The following is a 22,446-nucleotide window of genomic DNA, read 5'->3' as shown; positions in this document are numbered from 1 at the left end:
ATTCTTCTCAAAGTTTTTTATTGTCACACACCACATTAAGGTGTTGATAATGATGTTAAAAAAAAAAAGAAAGAAGAAGAAACTGCCCTGCAAGTATAATATGATACAATCATTAAGGGAAACGGTTTGGCAGTATCTGTTCCAGTTGATGAGATACATGTCTACAAACCAGCAATTTCACTCTAAGTTATGTCCACTATAGAAATATATACCTAGATAAATATACAAGAAAGTTCACAACAGCATGGTAGCTCAAAACTACAAACAACGAAATGGCCATCAATAGTAAAGTGGATTAATAAACTTGCATACAATCATTCAATGCAATATTGTACTGAACAAATTATAACTGCAAACAACTGCAAGGATGATGCCTATGAAAATAATGTTGAGCAAAAGAAGAAAAGAACCAATATGAGATATACTGAATGACTGCATTAACATAAAATTCAAAATAAGGCTCACCTAACATATATTGTTTCAGAATACACACATGGGAAATAAAACCTTAACAAAGCAAGGAAGTCAAGATATGGTTACTTCTGTGGAAGAGAGAAAGTGCAAGGGGAGCAATGGGGTAGGTGGTCCTTTGGGGGAGCCAGCAATGTGCTATTTTTTTTCCATTTCTTGACCTGGGGGGGGCAATCATATGGCAAAATTCTCATTACCATTACTATTTCTTAAATTGCACATATGTGTTTAAGTTAGTTTGCTTGTTCTACTTCTCAAATTAAAAGTCTTCAAGTTAGCATATCCTAAATTGCTAGGTTTAACAAGCAATTATGAAATTCTAACAAGTTAACCGGTGTCTCTTTCTTGTAGGACAATTATAAGGAAACTTCAAGGGAACACAGAATATACTACATGTGCCTTTTAGGAAGCATAAATGTGCTTTATTGCTTTAGGAAAGTAAAATGTTCCTATTAACTAATAAAATCTTTCTTGAAAATATAACTACTATATTTGGTAATACACCAGATTCAATAATGTATGTGATAAAAATACCACTTTTATCCAATTTTTCTTCTCAAAAGAAACCAAAATTCTGTTCCCTGATGACATTTACTTTTGTTCTTGGCCTTCCTAGCTCTGTCTTAGTTTTAACAAAGGGATAAGCAAAACAACAATTCATGAGTCAAAATAGTCCACAGTCTATTTTTTTGTATAGGGCAGTAACTAAGAATGATTTTTATATTTTAAATGGCTGAAAAGAAATCAAAATAATATTTTGTGATACATCCAAATTATTTCAGTGTTAAAGTTTTACCAGAATACAGCCCTGTCCACTCATTGTCATATTGTTTGTGACAGCTTTTGCACTACAACAGCAGAACAAGGTAGTTAAAACAGAAATTAGTTTGCAAAGTCTAAAATATTACTATCTGGTTCTTTATGGGAAAATTGCCAACTCTGGTCTTGATAAAAGAAAAGAATACATCATTTCTTACTTTACTATTCATACTTGACTTAACTGCCCAGTTAGGCAGGGAAATTTTTTACAGATTTTTAAAAAGTAGTTTCATCAATGCAACAAAAGAGGGTATAATGTCCACATGAGGCAAAAATTATGTGAGGGTATCAGATACAAATGGTTGGAAGACAGGTCCAGGTACAACACTCAGGTAAAGGACAATCACAAGAAGAGTGGCCCATAAGAAAAGGTACACAATGGGTCAGCAAGGCAAAGCAAGCAAGGAGTGACCATGAGAGCCACATTACCTCCAGAACCATGCAGTTGCCACCTTCAACTAACATGTAGAATTTGAAAGAAGATTCCTTCTAATCCCACCCAGCCAAGTCTGCACAATCTGACACAGGATTTTCCTAGTTAGTGCTTATTAATAATAACAAATATACAACTAAGAATAATGAGGGAAAGCATAAAATGAGCTTCCACCTGGCTGGCTTGCACACCTCTGACCTATGAGCTCTTGAATGATTATCAAATGTCACCTAATCTCAGCCTATGATCAGAAGATCTTTTGGGTGGGTTCTTAGATCTGTATAATGTCAGGGCACAGAGGAAATAAAGTTTATAGTTTGAGACTCTGTGTGGTCTTGCTAAGTTGCTTAGGGCCTAAGTTGCTGAGGCTGGCTTTGAACTCATGATCCTCCTGCCTCAGCCTCCCAGGCTGCTGGGATTATAGGTTTGCACCCCCCATCTCCGCACCTGGCCAGTGACTTCTTCTTTATCAAACCCATATGTAATATCTGTCCTTCTCCTCCTTTCACCTCTGAATTTGCTACATATTCATGTTGACCTCATGAAACCTCTCCTCTGACTTTTAAAATCCAGCTCTATCTGATTTTCAACTTCTGATGACCTTTTTTCTCTCTTTGACCGACTCCGACCTTTCCTTCTTGTGGTAGAACAGAATGGAAACATTAGTAGTTTAAGAGCTAACAGGCTGTGGTTTTGCACACTGACACACAGCAGCTCTGCATACTGACATTTAACCATAGGGCTGGCAGTAGCTAACAGGTACCCATAACAGATAACCACTGTAGCAGAAGCATGAACAATGTTGTGGGGACAGATCAATCCCCCTTTAGGCTTAGTGCAGTCAAGAGTCCCTAAGCCGTATGACCTAAGAGTACCTAGGCTATTGACAAGCTTGTACCCATATAAGGAATGTAGACTGCACCCTCCAATAGAAGTGCACCAACTCTGTTGCCTTGATGTACCCAAAACGTGCTTATGTATAAAAGCAAAAGCCTGGCCATGCTTGGGGCTCAGACTTTGGGAGTCATCCCTCTGGGCCATGGCGCCACTAATAAAATGTTGCTTCCAGATCCCAGTGTCCTGACCCTCATTTCCTGCTACACTCTAACCTTTTTCTTTTCTCTCAGTACTGACTTTCTCCCTTTACCCCTTTCTCCCACAACACCCCCCACACACGTACACACAAATTTACCATCAAATCTAAATCTCCACCCATGGTACATTTTCTATTTCCGTGCTAAGACATAACTATCTTGAGACCCAGCTAGCAACAAACTCAGCCTTTGCCAACCTGAATGAAAGCTCCATTTTGCCAACCATGATTCTCTTGCCTGCTCCATCATCTTGTTTAATAACCTAGAACTGAGGCTTTAGGAGGGAGGACGGCAGAATGATTCTCAATTCCCAAGTTCAAATATTAGCACCATCACCAAGAAAGTGGTGTGACCTTAGGCTAGTTACTTATCTCCCTGATCCTCAATTATTTTTCTGTAAAATGGGAAGTGTACTTGTCTTAAAAGATGATTATGAAGACTTAAAATGATGTATGAAAAAATGGTACTTAGTAACTTCCAGGCATTTATTATCTGAAATTTGTTCTTCTTTGTCACTTAGCCTTCAATCAGCTGCCATATCCTAAAGATGTACTGTATCACATTGCCAGTTATCTTTCCTTGTTTCCACCCTGATAGTGACTTAGCCCTTTAAGAATCACAGGGGGCAGGATCAGGAGTTTTATTCTAGTTTCTGAAAAGCCAGTCCTCATCATTTGCTTGTGGTGAGACATTACTGAAAAAAGAATCACCTGAGAAGCTTTAGGAACGTTGTGATATCCAGGCTCCATTCCAGAGCAATTGCAATAGAATCAAAAGAGGATGAATTCAGTCATCAGCATTTCTAAGGGCCCCCACAGCCCAAGGGGATTCTAATGTTCAGTCTTGAGACAAAAAGGTCACTGATATGGTCAAGTGGTAGCTTGATTGCTTTCTGCTGACCTAACAAATCGCCATTGTTGTTTTTTAAATAATTTTTATTGGCATGCAATACATATAAAAATGTTCACAGATCCTAGGTGTAAATCTCAGTGAATCATCATAAAGAAAACATACCTATATAACCACCAAACAGGTAAAGAAAACAAGCATTACCAGAAGGCTGCATATGCCTCATTCAAATTACTACCTACCTCTCATCCCCAAAGATATTCATGAAACTAACTTCTTAGACCATAAATGAGTTTTCTGTGGGCTTGAACATTATATTAATTGATCTATAAAATATGAATTTTTTGAGTGTGCTTGGCTATTTTTATTTCAACATGTTGGTTGGATTCACTCATTCATTCATTTTCACTGCTATATACAATTTCACTCAATAACTACTATAGCTCAGATCTGGAATATCCTCCAAAGGCCCATGTTTTAAAGGATTGATCCCCAGTCTATGGCAGTATTGGAAAGTGGTAGAGCCTTTAAGAGGTCAGGCCTAGTGGAAAGAAACTAAGTCACAAGGGGCTTGCCCTTAGAGGGAATAATGGAACCCTTGTCCCTTCCTCTCTCTTTTTCTGCTTCCTGGTCACCTCAAAATAAGCAGTTTCCTCCACCACCGGCTTCTTCCATGATGTACTTTGCTGCCATAGACCCAAAGCAACAGAGTCAAGTGACTGTGCACTGAAACATCAGAAACTATGAGGCAAAACAAACATCTCCTACTTATAAATTCATTTTTTCAGGTATTTTGTCACAGTCATAGAAAGTTAACAAAATCATATGCCATAATTATTATTTTACATTTGATGGACATTTGGGTTGTTTTCTTTTTTTAAATATCATATTGCTTTTTATTTGTAATTTCTTCTGATGTATTGCCATAGCAACATTGCATTTTCTCATATAAAATAATTTCTTCTGAGCAAACAAATTATACCAAATGCATCCTTCCTAAGTAATGAGACAAAAATTCTTGGTACTGCTTTTGAAAATCTGAGAGAATTTAGAAACAAATGCTATTCATTCATTCCCATGTTCCAGAGAGAAAATTCATGAGTATGAAAAAAAAATCAATTGTTACTTTTAGAAAATGGTTAGCAGCTGAACAAACATTTCTATATGTGAAATATCTTTCTTTTTTATTGATTTTAGATAGGGCGGAGGGGAGGGAGAGAAAGGGAGGGGGCAGGGGATTAGCAAGGATGGTGGAATGTGATAGGCATCATCATCCAAAGTACATTATGAAGACACAGATTGGTGTCAACATACTTTATATACAACCAGAGATATGAAAAATTGTGCTGTATATGTGTAATAAGAATTGTAATGCATTCTGCTGTTATTTATTTTTTTAAAAAATCATTTGGGTTGTTTTCAACTTTTTTAACTTGCCATCATGAATAAGGCTGTATGAATATACCTGTACCTGTCTTTTTATATATACACATATCATATCTACTATGTACATACCTAGAAATGGAATTGCTGAGTCAGGAATATGTTTAGCTTTAATAGATATTATGTACTAATCTCCCAAAGTGGTTTGTACAAATTTATACTCCCACTGGTAAAGAAAAAGAGTTCTAGTTGTTCCATATCCTTAACAACACTTGGTATGATCAGTCTCTCCAAAGTTAACCCTTCTAGTAAGGACAAAGAGTAATAGTAACTCAAGTTTTTAATTTATATTACTCAAAATCTAATAATAAGCACGGGGGCTGGGGGTATGGCTCAGTGGTAGTGCACTTGCCTGGCATATGTGAGGCATTGGGTTCAATTCTCAGCACCACATATAAATAGATAAATAAATAAATGTCCATCAACAATTTAAAAAACATTAAAAAATAATAAGCACAGTTTGACATTTATTGAATATTTGGATATTCCCTATTATGAATTGCCAGCTCAAGTCTCTTTTTTATTTTCTCTGTTGGGATTCCTGCCTTTATTTTTGTTTGTATTGATTTTAGACAATGAAATCTAATATTGAGTGTGAATTATATTAGGAATTTCAAAGGATTGAAAATATTTTTAGTGGTTTTGATCCCCCGCTCCACAAAAGAAAAAAAAAGATTTGTAGATATTTACTCTTAGTCTATGCCTTGTCTCCTCGTATTTGATGGGGTAGGGAGTGTTCTGGGGATTGAATCCAGAGGTGCTTTACCACTGAGCCACACCCCTAGTCCTTTTATTTTTCATTTTGAGGCAGGGTCTCGCTTAGTTGCTTAGGGCCTCACTAAATTGTTGAGGCTGACTTTGAACTTGTGATCCTCCCACATCAGCCTCCTGAGTCACTTGGAATTACAGATGTATGCCACTACACCCAGCACCTCCTTGCTTTTTCTTTTTTAATAACAATATACACTTTTAAAAAATATTTTTTTAGTTGTAGTTGGACACAATACCTTTATTTATTTACCTGTAGGTGGTGCTGAGGATCAAACCCAGGGCCCCCACACATGCTAGGCGAGTGCTCTACCACCATGCCACAACCCCAGCCCACTTCCTTGCTTTTTTAAATACGGCCCTTTCATGAAGTTGTAAATTTTAATGAAATCCAACTTATTGATATTTTTTGTTCTTTTTCTCATGCTATACACCTTTTGTGTCAAATGCTTCTCCCCCTCTTACAACTATTAAAATAAACTTTTCTTACCCCTTAACCCAGTTGTTCCAGAGAAGCTTTTAAAAGAAAATACCAATGCATGAGGCCTGGCCTAGACTAGCATTTTTATTCTTTTTATTCTTTTAAAAAAAATCATTCTGAATCATTTCAATGGTAAGCTATGATACAGAATGACTAACTACAGATTTGGCTTTTCCTTTCTTCGACCTAATGAGAATTTTTTATAATTTTTTCTTTGTTTTATACTCATTTGAATGCCTTATCTTATTCCTCTTACTAAAATATCTTTTTAGTTTGCCAAAAATGCTTTTCAGTATTCTTTGAATATCTAAAATGCCATGTAGATTGTAATAAGAAAATAGGTAATATTTGTGATGGCTGAAACTGAAATAAATAATTTACATATATCACCTCAGTAAATTTTGTCAAGCCCATTTAAGTTAGATATAAGTTAGCATAATAGACTGAATTTTGGTTCTCAGGACATTACTTACCTATGACGGTACAACACATTCACAACCTTCTCATGACCTCATATTAACAAAACATGTACTTTCTAAATCCTTGACTTTGGAGATAGGTCATGTGATGTTTTAAACAATGGGATATTAGCACATTGCCATGAGCAAAGATTGGAAGTACACTATTCTTGCAAGGTTGGGCTTGCCCTGCTCTGCTCCAGCCTTTTGCCAAAAAAGATAATCCCTCAGGTAACCAGTAGTCTGTAAGGGACCTGCTGATCCAAACACTCATTAGCAAGAAATCATGACTACCACATTATGCCACTGAGTTTTGGGGTGGTTGCTGAGTTTTGAGGTGCACTGATGCAGGTAGTTATCAGAATGTTTACTTTGTGAAGACAAAATTGAGACTCCAGGATGATAACTCACTCAAATCATGTGCTAGAGCTTAGATAAAAACATTCTTCTGGCTGATGTTCAGTAAACACATAAATAACTGAATATAAATAAATGTCTGTCCAATTTAACAAGTAATATATAAAAGCTGAAATTATCATTTTTCATCCTATCAAAATAGAGTTAATATTTCATTTTATCTGAGAAGCAGACTAACATTTTTGCTAGAGTTATGTTATAATCTATATTTCTACTTATAATAGGCTGCTGCTATGAAAGACAGCTTAAGATAGTGGCTTAGGATAGTATAAAAATTTTTTTTAGAAACTATTTTTCTTATAGGAGGATTTCTTAATCTATTTAGGTCCATGAAATTGCATTTTTTTAAAAAAAGAACTTTTATTTTCACTAACCTCTATCTGAAATTCTACATGTCCTTCAATAAATGAATGTAGATAACAAATCACAATAGTAAAAACAATTTATAGTACTGTCACCAATAGAAATCACTGATATTTTTGTGCACTATGATTTTTCAATGTATCTTTATTTAACTTATTTTTTATTAGTTCTAATCAGTTATACATGACATCAGAAAGCTTTTCAATGCATCGTATACAAATGTAGCACAACTTTTCATTCCTCTGGTTGTACACAATATAGTCACACTACATGTGCCGTCATACATGCACTTAGGGTAATGATGTTCATCTCATTCCACCATCTTTCCTACCCCCATGTCCCCTCCCCTTTCCTCCCTCCCCTTGGCTACAAGACTACATATTTTAAAAAACATTTTCAAACATTTACTATACATTAAGCATTTTCAACCTTAGCATTACTGACATTCTGGGATGGATAATTTTTGAGGGGAAGGGCTGTCTTGTGCACTGTACAATGGTTAGCAGCATCCTTGGTTTCTACCCCCTAGATGCTATTATCACCACCATCCCAGTGTGACAACCAACAATAGCTCCAGACATTTTCAAATGTCCCCAGAAGGATAAATTTGCCACATTGAGAATCCCTGTTTTACATGACAGTTTTTAAGAACACAGATTATTGAACAAAGTGAAGGCACCTTAAATGTGCTAACTTACCAGTTACTCATTTAATAGATATTTAGCACAGTACCTACTGTGTGCTTAGCATTGTACTAAACTCTGGTATCATGCCAGCCAACAAAGAAGGAAATGATAAAATAACCAAGAAAAATGAAAAAAAAAGAACAAGATTCACCTCATGTTGCGCGATAGGAAATTCATATCTTAATATCAGTCTACAGTTTCTTTCTTCTAAGTTTGACATAGCAATAGGATGTGCTTACTATTCACCATTTTTTTAAAGAGCTACCTGGCTGATGAGGTTCCTCAGAGACAGCACACGTCCATGGATTGCAGCTTCATGCATAGGAGACCAATCAGACACAACATCTGTATGAAAAGGGAGGAACAGGTCACATCCTACTAACGCACTTAGACTGGGAGGCTCCTTGTTACTCAGCAATTTAGAGCCTAACAGGTCCTGAATTTGGAGGCATAGGAGTCACTCAAGAAAAATCTCCAACAAGTATTCAGCATTTCTCTATTGATGTTTCTTGCACACATCTGAAATGTCTGGTTAACTAAAGAACTATATGGTCAGCACCCAAACTGGGACCAAAAGAGGCAGATTGGGAGATGATTATGTTAGGTGAAAATAAGCCAGGCATGGAAATACCAGAAAGACAAGTACCTCATGAGCACTCATGTGGGACCTAAAAACTGATCCCATAGAAGTTTAGAGTAGAGTAGTGGCTACCAGAGGCCAGGGAAAAGTGGGGAGGGAAGGATAAGGAGAAGTTGATCAACATGTATAAAGTTACAGGTAGGTAGGAACAAGAAGTTCTGCTATGCTACTGCATAGGAGGATAATTGTGGATAACAATTGTGTACAGTATATTTCAAAAGCTAGAATAAATGATTTTGAAAGTTTTCACCATAAAGAAATGATGTCTAAGGAGATAGACATATAACCTAATTTAAACATTGCACAATGTAGATATCAAACCTTCACATGGTTCCTCCATAAATATCTACAACTCTTATTTTTACATATCAGTTAAAATAAAATTAGTTTTAATTCAACAATTTTTCAAAGCCATTATTGATTGATTGATTGATTGATGCATTATAATTGTACCTAATACCTAATATGCCCTATTGAAACATGCAAAAAACCTTATTTGATCAATCTCATTCCCCAGTACCTTCACTTTCCCTCATCTTCTCTCTCCCCCTGATCTACCACCATATGATCCAACCATCCCACTCCTTGATATTTAACAAATTTTTTAAAAGAGGCAGACTGGGATGATAGATGACAGTACTTCCATTTCACACTGTCTCAAAGGCAAATGGCCCATTTAGTTAAGTGAGAGCTTCACTAATTACCAGCATTAGTGTGTTAAGCTGTGTTTGCCAGTCTAGTTTCCTGCATGAAGTGCAAACTTTGGCATCTCAGCAAACAGTGCCATATACTAATAGTAGTAATCATGTAATTACATACACCATTAGGTTTGGAATCAAATCTAAACAGAACCTTATCTATTTATGGATTACCTCCTGTCCTAATATTAAGCACAAATCAGACCTTGAAACAAGGATATTATTTACCCTCCAAAAGCAGTGTGCCAGTGTGGTTAAAAGAAAGCTCTGAATCCAGACCCACTTGACCTCTTCTGAAAGTGGGACCCATGACAGGTTCTGATCTTCAGTTTCCTTTTTAGTAAATTAAGGACAGCAATATATACAGCCATGACTCAGTACATATTATCCACAATTATTATCTTTCCCTAACACTAAACAGAGAATCTCAATTATATCCCATAATCATTGCTATTTAAAATAGCAAATTTATAGTCTAATATAGGAGGAACAAATAGCCACATAGGAAAAAAAAAAGCCTGTTATCCCTACCCTAACACTTTAAATGCTTTCATCTCGCCTTATAATTAAGTGTGGATGCACTTAATGAGGCACAGACCTGATTTTTTTTCTCATCTCAAGCTGCATCTGATTTCTAGAACAAACAGATGCAGGAAGTGAGTGTGAAGAGACTTGCCTGAGCTTGTGTAAGCGCCAGCTCTGCCTGCTTTGGTAAACATGTAACATACAAACAAGGTGGATGGTCTGATACCAGCTCTGCCTTGCTTGAGAACTCATAGCTTCCTAAAAGCTGAGGAAACCTGGAGAACCAGAGTGGTGACTAATGCCTTGCAAACTGAAAGGCCATGAAGGAGAAGGCAAGAACACTTTGCATTTAACACGTGGTGGTTATGGCCTGCCTGCCACCTGGAGCCATCAGTGCCCCGGAAAATCTGTCCCAGTGAGCAAATTACCATCGTTCCAGATGGATTCATTAAGTATCGAGTACATAAGAGGAAGGAAGTGGAATAAGGCCACCTACACATGCCCATCCAATGCTTTCCTTGTGAGGTCATTAAGATCTTAGGGCAAAGTACCTTAAGTGGATGTCTTTTCCCACCTCCAAATCCTCATGCTCATTCAGTGTCTCACAGCATTCTTTTAGATTCCTAATTCAGCAACAATACTGCTGTTTCTAGGACTTGGAATCTAAATTCCAGTCTACAGATATGAAAATATTTAGCTCCCAATTAGAATTAAAAAGACAACTAAGTGCACTCCATTGGTCCTGATAATGCAAAATATCATTTATACAAAATCTTGAGCCAGAAAGAAAAAAAAACAAAAATTAAGGAAGGTTTTGAAAATCAGTTTTAAGCAGATTTGCAAGTGCATCCTAATGGATCACTACATGTGATGATTAGTCCAGTTTTTCTTCCAAGTGCTCAGCGGCTAAGAAATAGAGCTGCCACACTCCTCAAACTTCTTAAAGCTCTAAGATTATTAGAGCTGACAGTCTAAACCGTCTAAGCAATTATTTGGGGTCCTAAATTGTAACTGTTCAGATGTCATAAAAATATTACAATTATATTATTAAGTGTAGATAAAAATGAGGTTTACTTTCTACTCGTTCATGATTGAACCATTATTTTTCCTATTTAGGGAAAATAGAATTATGTACTTCTCTGAGAGAAAAGCAAAAGCTACCTGATGTTTTGCACACAGAGAGAAGATAGTATCTGCAGAGCAGACAGTCTGCATCTTTCTGAGAAGTACAGAGGATTGTCCTGGCACACATAGTAAGGGGCTGACAATACCAATGTCCATATAGAGCTAGCTAGCTAGCTAACAGCTTCATTGAGCTATAATTCACATCCTATACAATTTTCCCATTTCAAGTGTACAATTCACTGCTTTTCATTACATTCACAGAGTTGTGCAACCGATACCACAATCAATTCTAGAACATTTTCATCACTCCAAAATGAAATCCCATGCCTATTAACATTCATTCCACATTTGCACTTCCCCAAACCCTGGCAACCATTGATCTATTTTCTGTCCTTGTGGATTTGCCTATTCTGAACATTGCATGTAAACAGAACCACACAATATGTGTTCCTTTATGACTGGCTTCTTTCATGTAGTCTAACATTTCAAGGTTCACCCACATTATAGCATACATTAGTCTTCATCCCTTTTTTGCTCAAATATTCATTGTATGGATGGACCACATATTATTTATTTATTTATTCATCAGTTGATGTAATTTTGTGTTGTTCACACTTTGGGTCTATTATTAATAATGCTGCTAAAAACATTCATGTACACTTTTTTGGTGGATGTATGTTTCAGTTCTCCTGTGTCTATACCTAAGAGTGGAACTGCTATATGATAATGATGATACAATGTTTAGCCTTTTGATATTATATTCCACTTTATATTCCCATCAGTAATGTATGGGACAATGCTTCCCCTCCTAACTTAAAAAGTTGATCTAGGGTTTGTTAAGCCTGTCACACTATCCTATACTACTGCCCAAAAAGAAAAGCATGGGTTCTTGTGAAGCATCAATCCATCTCATATTTATACAAGATCTTTGCCCTCAGCAGGTCTCAGAACAAATTGAATGATTGTGTAAAAACCTGGAATAGTGACAATGGATACATTAATATTTTTCTAACATTCAGAGCACACAGATTGTGTGTGCATGCACATACATGCATGAGCACACACAAACACACATATACAGTTTAGCAAACACCATAATTTGCAACACAGATTAGTCCACTTGCTCTTTCGCTCTGGAAAACAGTGAAGAGATTAGCAGAGACTTGCACCTTGTGAAATTAAAATGAGGGTCTGCCTGTGTTATGGTTTAGATGTAAGGTGTCCCCCAAAAGATCATGTGTGAGACGATGCAAGATTTAGAAGAGAAATGATTGGGATATGAAAGCCTAAACCCAATCAGTGAATCAATCCCCTTGATGGGATTAACTGAGTGGTAACTGAAAGCAGATAGGATGTGGCTAGAGAAGGTGAGTCCTGTGGGCATGGCTATCGGTATATATTTTGTATTTGGAGAGTGGAGTGTCTCTCTCTCTCTCTCTCTCTCTCTCTCTCTCTCTCTCTCTCTCTCTCTCTCTCTCTCCTTTCTGATCATCTGTGAGTTTTTTCCCTTCCCCACACTCTTCCACCACGATGTTCAGCCTCACTTCAAGCCCCAAGGAATGGATCCAGCTGTCTATGAACTAAGGCTTCTGAAACCATGAGCCCCTAAATAAACGTTTCCTCCTTTACAGTTGTTCTGGTCAGGTCTTTTAGTCACAGCAGTGAAAAAGCTGACTAATACAACCTGGTAGGACCTGGTGCTCCTCCAGAGTTTTCCAGGGCCTATCCTTCAAGCACGCAATGAGCTGTAGGCTCATCATGTGTCCGGTTAACACCAGAAGTAGCCTCACCTGCCTTCCTGCTAACTGACAGCTAGAAACAACCAACTATGCAGAAAAGGGGACCTAGTTTTCCTGCCAAAATGTGGATGATGTTCACAGTAGGAGCATCATGGATAAAGGGGAGATTGAAGATTATAATACTCTTTTCCACTGAGTCCACCAAAGTCTTTGAAACTCAAGGGTCATTATCTACATGTAACACATTATACAAGCTCTTGACACATACTAAGGATTCTCAGCATTTATTCAGCCATGATCTATTGGTTTTTCTGCCAAAAAAATAGATGAAAAATGAGGTCACTGGCAGCACCCCAGATCCAGTAGCATATCTCATAGGTAAAATGGGGCAGGGAGCTCTCATAACAAAACCACTCCACAAGTCCTCTAATTGGTGCCAATAAACTTACCATTTTTAAGAAACTCATGTCTCTATCAAACCTACTGCACATTAGGAAGGCTATTTCATTTTTATTGCACTTTCTGGAATGATTTCTAAAACTTCCATTATTTCAGCAGAGATTTTAAATGCACTAATTGGTACATTCTGAAAGAGCTATTAACGAAGCTGAAAGCACTAGTGAAGGCTGGGCAGTGGCATTAATCTATCCATCTTGGGAAACATTTTGCAAGGTCAATAGGAGAAAAGACCTCTCTTTTGGGTTGTCCTGAGGGGATAGGCACATTTGCCTCTGGTTTTTGGAACATGATAATGATGGATTCGGTGGCATGATTCAACATCGGAGAGGATCTGGGTATTATGTTTGCAATCGCAGTGGACCTTAATTTGATTCCAGGATAAATGCAAAAGAGAAATGGGAGTCTCAAAGTCAAAAAGAGGCAAAGAGAAAGACCCACTAAGACAACTCTTGGGCAAATTGCACCTGCCCACTGCAATTCTTTTTCCAATTCCATCATCCACCGTTGCTCACTCACTCATTTGCTCTCTCTCCATTCTCCATAGGAATCTTACATTATCACCTATTCTGTTTAACGGACAGATTTCCCTCAGAAAACTTTACCCTGATGAGGTCCACCAATATCTAAGAATTCACCAAAAGAGAATGAATTTTTTTTCCCATTCAATGCCCGTTCCTATCTGTTTTCTGTTTAAATGTGAAAACTCTACAGGGTGGCTCAATAGAGTGAAAAAAAAAGAAATTCCTCTTACAGGTATAAGCCTGCAGGCAAAAATCCAAAGGTCAAATACTAAAAATGGGAAGAGTGGTCATGTATTTGGTTGAGTTGTGGTGGTTAGTTTATCCTCCAATGTATTTTCCAAAGCGTCTATGGACTAGATATGAATTAGTTTCTTAGGGTTGCCATTAAAAAGTGCCACAAACTAAGTGGACCTAAGACAATAAAACCTTATTATCTCACAGTTCCAGAGATTAGAAGTTTGAAATCAAAGTGTCAGCAAGACCATGCTATCTCCAAAGGCTCAAGGAGGATATCCTTCCTTGCCTCCTCCAGCTTCAGTCAATCAACACTCATCCCTGACATTCCTTGGCTTGTAGATGCTTCACTCCAACTTCTGCCCCTGTAACTACACAGCATTCTCCCTTTAAGTGTCTTCTCCATTCTTGCAAAAATAGCAGTAATGTGGAATTAAAGGCCCACATACTCCAGTATAACTTCATTTAAACAAATGACCCTATTTCCAAATGAGGTCCCATTCTGTGTTATGGAGGGTTAGTATTTCAATGTATCTTTCTGGGAACACAATTCAACTCATAACAAGGTACTTTCAGGAAAGAGATATTCTTTCCCTGCTCTTGGGACAGGAGAATCGATCTTTAAAGAAATCTTTCTATAAAGAGTTGGCTGCCCATCCTCACAGCCTTTCCTCCCTCCTTCTGGAGAAGGAGGCAGAGAAAAGAACCTGTAGGTGAAGATGGGAGCAGCAAAATTCCCCAAGATGAACCATCCCTAGGCCCTATTTTCCCTCTGACTTGTCCTTGTGCCAGGGGACATGCTTCAGCAGAACTGAATTTCTCGGGATGGCAATTTGGAAACAGCACTCTGAGTGTTCCACATTCCACATTTCACCAAGGTCAAAACTTGAGAAGCATAAACAAATGCAACCAGCTATAACTGAGGTTTTACCCCAAGTGCAAGACTGGTGCAAAGCAGAGAATGACTCCACTTTAAGTAGGAATTGGGAAAAAGACTAAGAGGGTTTCATGGCAACAGTTCCCAGCTGGGTGCAGAAGGTGTGAGGAGGAGTATGTCAGTCTGATTCAGAGGAGGAGATGAAAAAGCAAAGGTGTCCAGGAATCTATCCTTGTATTTTGCAGTTCTCTGAAAACTTTTCTTCCCTTAGTCCATGCGGAATTACAACATCCAGAGTCTCTTCCTGCTTCCTTGTCCAACTCACTGGTCCCACATCCTTGACCAGAGGTCTGTCCCAGGGCTTAATCCTTGGCTCTCAGCTCTTGGCCATCAGAAAATTTGTTCTTTCACTGACTTTGAACCACAGCCCCTGCGCAAAAACATTCTGAGGTCTGACTCCCAACCTGTACTTTTCCCAGTCTCATTTTTGTATCATCATGCTGTCTAAAAGGCATAGTTACTAGTACTTTTTTCTTTTTTATTTGTTCTTTTTAGTTATACATGGCAGTACATGTATCTTGACATATATGGAGAATAACCTCCCATTCTTGTGACTGAATATGATGTGGAGTTACACTGGTCGTATATTCATATTTGAGCATAGAAAATTTATGTCCCATTCATTCTACTGTCTTTCCTATTCCCAACCCCCACCCTTCCCTTCATTCCCCTTTGTCTAATCCAATGGACTTCTATTCTTCCCTCCTCCCTGCATTACGTCAGCATCAGAAAGAACATTCAACCTTTGCTTTTTTTAGGACTGACTTATTTCACTTAGCATGGTAGTCTCCAGCTCCATCCATTTACCAGAAAATGCCATAATTTCATACTTCTTTATAGTTAACATCCTCCCTTCCTCACTCATTCCAAAGTCAACTTTCCTTCCCAACTTGCCTTTTATCAGGCTCTCCTATCTGACACTAATTTAGGTTTGACAACTTTACCATTTGGAGCTGACTTCTTTCTTTGAGCCCTTATATTTAATCAAGCAGCATTGCCTGATAATTCTTTCCTTTGAAATTGTCACCCTTTCTCTGTTATTTCCAAGGTTTGATCCAAATGTAAATTTCTATGTTTATATTACTGTAGTGGTTCTCTGATCACCCCCATCAGCATTACCTGGGAACTTGCTATGAATGAGGGTTCCCAGGCCTCACCACAGACCTACCAATTCATCAGAAGCCTCACCACCTGCATTTTAGCAACCTATCCAGTTGAAGTTGAGGTACACAAGTTTGAGAACCAGTGCATTAGTGCAGCATCTCCTGTGATGCCACCACAGTCTATCCTAACTATGGCTACTCAATTCGTTTACTTACATCCTTGATTACTGCTAGGTCTCTACTCCAGAACTATCAACACCTGTCAACTCCCTGGCTCATGAATGTTAAATTCCTCCACCTAGCTTTCAAAGCCTCATTATATGGTTCCATCTCTCCAAATTTGTCTTCACTAGACTCCCTAAAACATTCTGCATTCTAGCTCTCACAACATGTTCACTTTCTAAGCAACACACCTTTGAGTATAACACTTGCCCACTTCCACCCACTCCTCCTGCTACAACCAGCATTGGATTAGGACCTTTAGAAACTTTGAACAGTGAAAAGTGACTAGTTCCTCTTTCCCACGTGGAAATGAAAATAAACATATTACTTAGCTGTAAAATAACTGTGTACAAGTCAACCAAATTACTGATTCTTTCCCATAGTTATTAGTTTGCTGCTTAAAACATATATTTAACAAATTCTTTTTAAAATGGTGATTTTGGGTGCCACACTGCTTCCCTAACACTTCAGATCTGTGCTCAATGTATCCACTGGCTAATTCAGTTTTGCCTTTGTGGATGAAAAGACTACTCACCATTGAGTATTCCACTTGTTTTGTGAGTAAAATCAGATGAATAAATGAATGAGTGAGCAGATTTCTCTGCTCAGTCAGAGGGAATGCATTTTGTATTTTATTTGTTCCAGTGAAGTAGGAGATTAATAACTCTTTGCTGACTTCAGAGTCCCTGTTGTTTGTCCCCTGATTGAAAAATATTGTGAGCAGCCTACCAGTGTCAGGAATGTAATTGCAAAATTGAATGTTATAATCTATCCTCAAATGCCTAGACCCATTTTTCAGAATCCTTTCAACAAGAGAGCACCTGCTAAATGCTCACAACAGAGTGACAGTGCCTGTATGTGTGGGGTTCTATACAGAGGTGAAAACTTCTTCTGACAGATGAAGCTCATGCCTGTAAAATACCTCTCCTTTTAAAGCGAATCAATCAGTGCTTAGTGTTTGAACATCATTTATAAACTCAGCCTTATATGCCAACTATCTAAGACGTTTTTACTGTTGTTGTGGTTTGTTGTTGTTGTTGTTGTTGTTTGTTTGTTTGTTGCTTTTGCAGTACAGGGGATTGAACTGAGGGCCTCATGCATGCAAAGCACAAACTCTACTATAGCTGAACTACATGCCAAAGCCCACCTAAGACCTTTTAATACAATAATTATTTTAGCATTCAGTTTTTTCTTGATTTATAAATTACTTTTAATCCTCTAATCCAATGAGTAATGCATATGATCCACAAAGAATGATTGTTTGGAGCTATAGTTTTTACTGGAGAATAATCTATGATAATTAAATTTGTATCATCAATAGGACATTGCAAGTAGAAGTGTATACATTTTTGAACAACCATGTAAAGGACCTATACCAGCAAACTGTGGACATCTGTCCAGCAACTGCACCCTGGACACATGTCAAACATACCCACTGAAATCACCCAGCCCTCTTCTCTCTTAAGCAAGTTAACCACCCTCCCCAGCACACTGATTTCACAGCCCCTAAGACTCACCTCCCATCAATGGGTTTGAAAGTAGCCTAGTATCAGGATAGCCTCCTGGCCCCAAGGGCTTACTGCCATTCTTGCCCCCTTGTTCACCAGCCATGGGGCTCTCCTGGTCCACGTTCCACTTCAGTTGCTCAGGAAAGTCCAAATTCCAGGCTCCTCGTGCTCCTGGGAAATTCCAGTTCTGTGGCTGGTTGGTCAGACTGTCTGCAACAGAGAACAGTACAAGCAGGGTAATGTGAGTACTACCTGTGGTCAGAGAGAAATGCACGAGTGCACACACACACACCATACCACCTAGCTGGCTGGAGTCTGGCCAAAGCCTACAACAGCCCCCCAACCCTAAGTCTGCAAAAACTGCTGATGTCACGTCCTTTCCAAAACTGAGACCAATCACTGAAGAAGCCTTGGACTTTATCAGGAAGGAAACTCAGTTTGTAACTTTTGGAGAATGAAGGGAGTAGGGTGAGGGAGTGAAGGAAACAGCTCCCTTCCTGCAAAGTTGCTCACTGTGCTGAGATCTGTTTGCTACTTAGGGGCTTCTTGGTGTTGAGACAAGCTCCAGCACCCAAGAGCTGAGAAAGCTAGTTTTGCAGCAGCCCTGTGAATTGCTTGCACGGTAATATGCACAGCACGCCCTGGCCATCTGCACATGTGGTTTCAATTTTGCTGGGAGTGTCTTATGGAAAAATGTGTCTATATGTTACAAAAATGCAGGATTTGGAAAGAGCTTCTGTTTTCTTCCTTTCAGCTGCAAGAACTTCATTAAATGTCCTATTTCACCCTTCCTCCACACATTTTAACTTCTAGATAAACAATGAAAATTTTCCATTGGAATAATGGATTCCTGGGTGGCATGAGGTGTGGAAGAGACCCTCCATCTTTCAATGGTTAATTATAAAAATATTATTTTGTTAAGATTTTATCAATTTACCTAAAAAAATACATGAACTTTCTGTGTATGTGACTTTTCAATTTCCATTTTCTACCACACCCTTGGGTGATGGTTCAGGCTGATGGCCACTCCTAGATTCCTATCTTCCTCTCTTCCATGTGGAAGAGGATTTTTCATCCCAGTTGGGGAAAGCTTTGAGTTACTATCAAACATCCTCTTCTGTGAAATGATTGTAGACTTGTTTTAATTCCAAAAATGAAGACTTACTGTTTTAGATATATGGATACACACACATACACACACACACACACACACACACACACACACAAGAGGAGTCCAGTTGAAACATTTGGTAAACATCATGAATAGTTTGAAGCACATCCTCCATGCACTTCTGTGCATGTATAGATATATATCCTATGCATCTACACACGCAGATCTATCCCTTCACATTTGCACTTAAAATTATATTATTATACTGTTTTATGCTTTTCACACTTATTTTGTCTGGTAAATATTTACATTTCAGTTTATATAGCTATGTTCCTTTCTTTATTCACTACTGCATTCCATATTGTGCCAAAAATATTTATTTATTCTCCTAGCAAAGCAAGCAGAATGTTACCATTTCTTTTACTCCTACAAAAATAACTGCAGTTCATATTTTTGTACACATCTCTTTGTGCACACATGCAATCGGAGAGATTCCCAAGAGTGAAAATACTAAGTCAAAGGTGTGCTCATACACATGGGGAAAATTATATAGAACTATAGGCACATGTACACACACACACACACACACACAGAGGAATGAGCACAAGTAAAACTGGGGAATTCTGAAAAAGATCAGTAGATTATATGAATGCTTATTACTGATTCTGACATTGTACTGTAATTTTGCAAAAAGTTACCATTGGGGCAAAGTGATCTAAGTGTACAAGGAGAGCTCCTCTATATTATTTCTTAGAACTGCCTGTGAATCTATAATTAGCTCAATACCAATTTTAATTGTTTTTTAAAAAGCTGCTCACATAAAATTGGGATAAACACTGCCAAATTGCCCTCCATTTCTATTTGCAGAATTAAGTGAGAAGGCCATAAACATACAAATTCCTCAGTACTCTATCTGGAAAGATTGAAGAACTATAAACTTAAACTTGTATTTGGCAAAGAGTGAGAATATTACTCCCAGCATAGACCAGTTGAGAAGTTAAACAGAGGAGCATAGAGAGGAAGCTGGATACTATCACCATTTTTTCCTAATAAAATCTTCACAGTTCAGCTTCTTTATTTACCTTTAATTAAATTCCAAGGAGATAAGTTTTCCCATATTCAAATTTAAGTTCCAAAATGACAATAGAGAAAATTTCCAGGTTGTTGCCCTAGTACCTGGGAGGGAATTCACCAGCTTTTAAAGTTTTCATTACATTTATAATGTTGATCACCATAGTGAATAGGAGGATGGAAACACTTTTTTTAACCATTTAAACATAGTTACAAGAGGAGTCCATGCATTTTTAAGCATTAATATAGGATAAAATATATAAGCTGTGATTATAAGGTGGTTTACCACAAACCATAAGAGAATGGCAATCTTACTAATTTCTAGTTGGCCCTTATGCTTGTCAGTGTGGGTCTGAATGTTCAGTGAAATTCATGCAGGTTGGGAAAGGGAAAAGAATGAGAGACTGCAGAAGACAGTAAGGCCACAATCATTCCTTAACAGGAGCAGTGTTCACATGAGCCAGTACCTCTTTCCCACCCTCACTTAGCTATCCAAGGTACACGTCACTCACAGATTACAACTTCCTCCCTCCCACAGCCTTGGGGAACCTTGAAAGTCACTTCCAATGAGTTCAAGTTGATCCAGCTGGCAATTTTTCTAGGACAAACCCTTCAAAACTTACACATCTTCTCTGATAACTTGGAACTCTCTGCTTCTCAGGCAAAACTCCTATTTATTTCCACTGTTCTTGCAAAACTGCCTGTGCATGCTCAGTATCTGATGCTGCTTTCACTCCCAGGAACAGTACAGTGAAATTCAAACAAAGAAGTGTTTTTTTAAAAAAGAAAAAAAAATCTGTAATAATGTGATGTTCTTGAGGAAACAAACAGGGAAATTAAAAAGGAGAGAGTCTACATAATGATGGGACTGGGCTCTACAAAAATGCCAACAGTGGGAAAGTCAAAAGTGGGGTAGAGGGGTTGGGGTTGTGGCTCAGTGGTAGCGCACTTGCCTGGCATGTGTGAGGTGCTGGGTTCGATTCTCAGCAACACATATAAATAAATAAATAAACGTATTGTGTCCATCTACAATTAAATAAAATATATTTTTAAAAAGTGGGGAGGGGAAAGCTTTATAGATTACAGGATAATAAGGAGATTTGAGAACTCAAATCAATGGATGATGCTTGATCTGACCCTTGACCAGATCCTGATGGTGGCAAGAGACAGAAAGGACATGAATGACACAGTTGTGGAAGTGTACAGACAGATGGATGTTGGATAGCTGTGGGGCACTAGATAATCACCACACAGTGGTTCTGTGGAAGAATCTCTGAACATGCTCTTAGAAGATGAACAATAAAATACTTGGTGCAGAGAGCCATAATGGATTATGAGGCCAAGGGGAAATGGATCCCTGTTCACACATTCTGCACCAGATAGAAAAAGTCAATGCAAGTTCTGTAGTTGAAACAAATGAGTAGGGCTGGGGCTGTAGTTCACAGCAGAGCACTTGCCTAGCATGTGTGAGGCACTGGGTTCAATCCTTAGCACCACATAAAAATAAACAAATAAAATAAAGGCATTCTGTCCAGCTACGACTACAAAAAAAATTTTTTAACACATGAGTAGATACAAAACATGGAGTACTCAATCTGTTTGCATGCCATTGTCATTCCTAATGAACTCAAAGGCCACATATCCCAGAAACATGGGAAACTTCCCATTGCACAACAATGCAGGGTCATAAAACAAACAACACTCTGTCTGTATTAAAAATTTCGATATCTTGGTTATTGTATGCTTTTTGCCTTAAGAAAATACTTACCTTGAATGCCCTTCAATAGATGAATAAATTAAAAATGTGGCACATACACACAATGGAATATTATTCAGCAATAAAAGAGAATAAAATCATGGCATTTTCAGGTAAATGGATGCAGTTGGAGAAGATAATGCTAAGTAAAGTTAGCCAATCCCCCCCCAAAAAAAACATTAGAAATAAATGTTTTCTCTGATATAAGGTGACTGATTCATAGTGGGGTAAGGAGAGGGAGCATGGGAGGAATAGATGAACTCTAGATAGGGCAGAGAGGTGGGAGGGAAAGGGAGGAGGCAGGGGATTAGCAAGGATCGTGGAATGTGATGGACATCATTATCCAAAGTACATGTATGAAGACTCAAAATGGTTTGAACCTACTTTATATACAAACAAAGATATGAAAAAAATATGTTCTATATGTGTAATAAGAATTGTGATGCATTCCACTGTCTTGTAATTAAAAAATAAAAGCGATTAAAAGAAAAAAGGAAAAGAAAATATTTACCTTG

At 38.0% G+C, this 22,446-nt stretch overlaps 1 protein-coding gene across 3 annotated transcripts in view; it reads right to left on the bottom strand.

Annotated features, from left to right (window-relative positions):
- Asb9 (ankyrin repeat and SOCS box containing 9) overlaps positions 1 to 18,262 on the bottom strand; it is a 31,051-nt gene extending 12,789 nt beyond the window's left edge. For 2 of the 3 annotated variants that reach the window (XM_040289215.2, XM_040289214.2), the window contains exons 1-2: positions 18,003 to 18,262; positions 8,548 to 8,627 (exon numbers count right to left, since the gene is read on the bottom strand). In XM_040289215.2, coding sequence (XP_040145149.1) covers positions 8,548 to 8,627; positions 18,003 to 18,096 — 174 coding nt within the window. In that variant the 5' untranslated portion in view covers positions 18,097 to 18,262. The remainder of the gene's footprint in view (positions 1 to 8,547; positions 8,628 to 18,002) is intronic. The other variant, XM_005315985.5, reaches the window with a different exon arrangement.
- Between the last annotated feature and the right edge of the window lie 4,184 nt (positions 18,263 to 22,446).

This window comes from Ictidomys tridecemlineatus, chromosome X (genome assembly GCF_052094955.1).
Source record: "Ictidomys tridecemlineatus isolate mIctTri1 chromosome X, mIctTri1.hap1, whole genome shotgun sequence".
NCBI classification, from domain to species: domain Eukaryota; kingdom Metazoa; phylum Chordata; class Mammalia; order Rodentia; family Sciuridae; genus Ictidomys; species Ictidomys tridecemlineatus.
The sequence above is the reverse complement of the archived record's forward strand: the minus strand, read 5'-3'. Positions and strand labels throughout refer to the sequence as shown.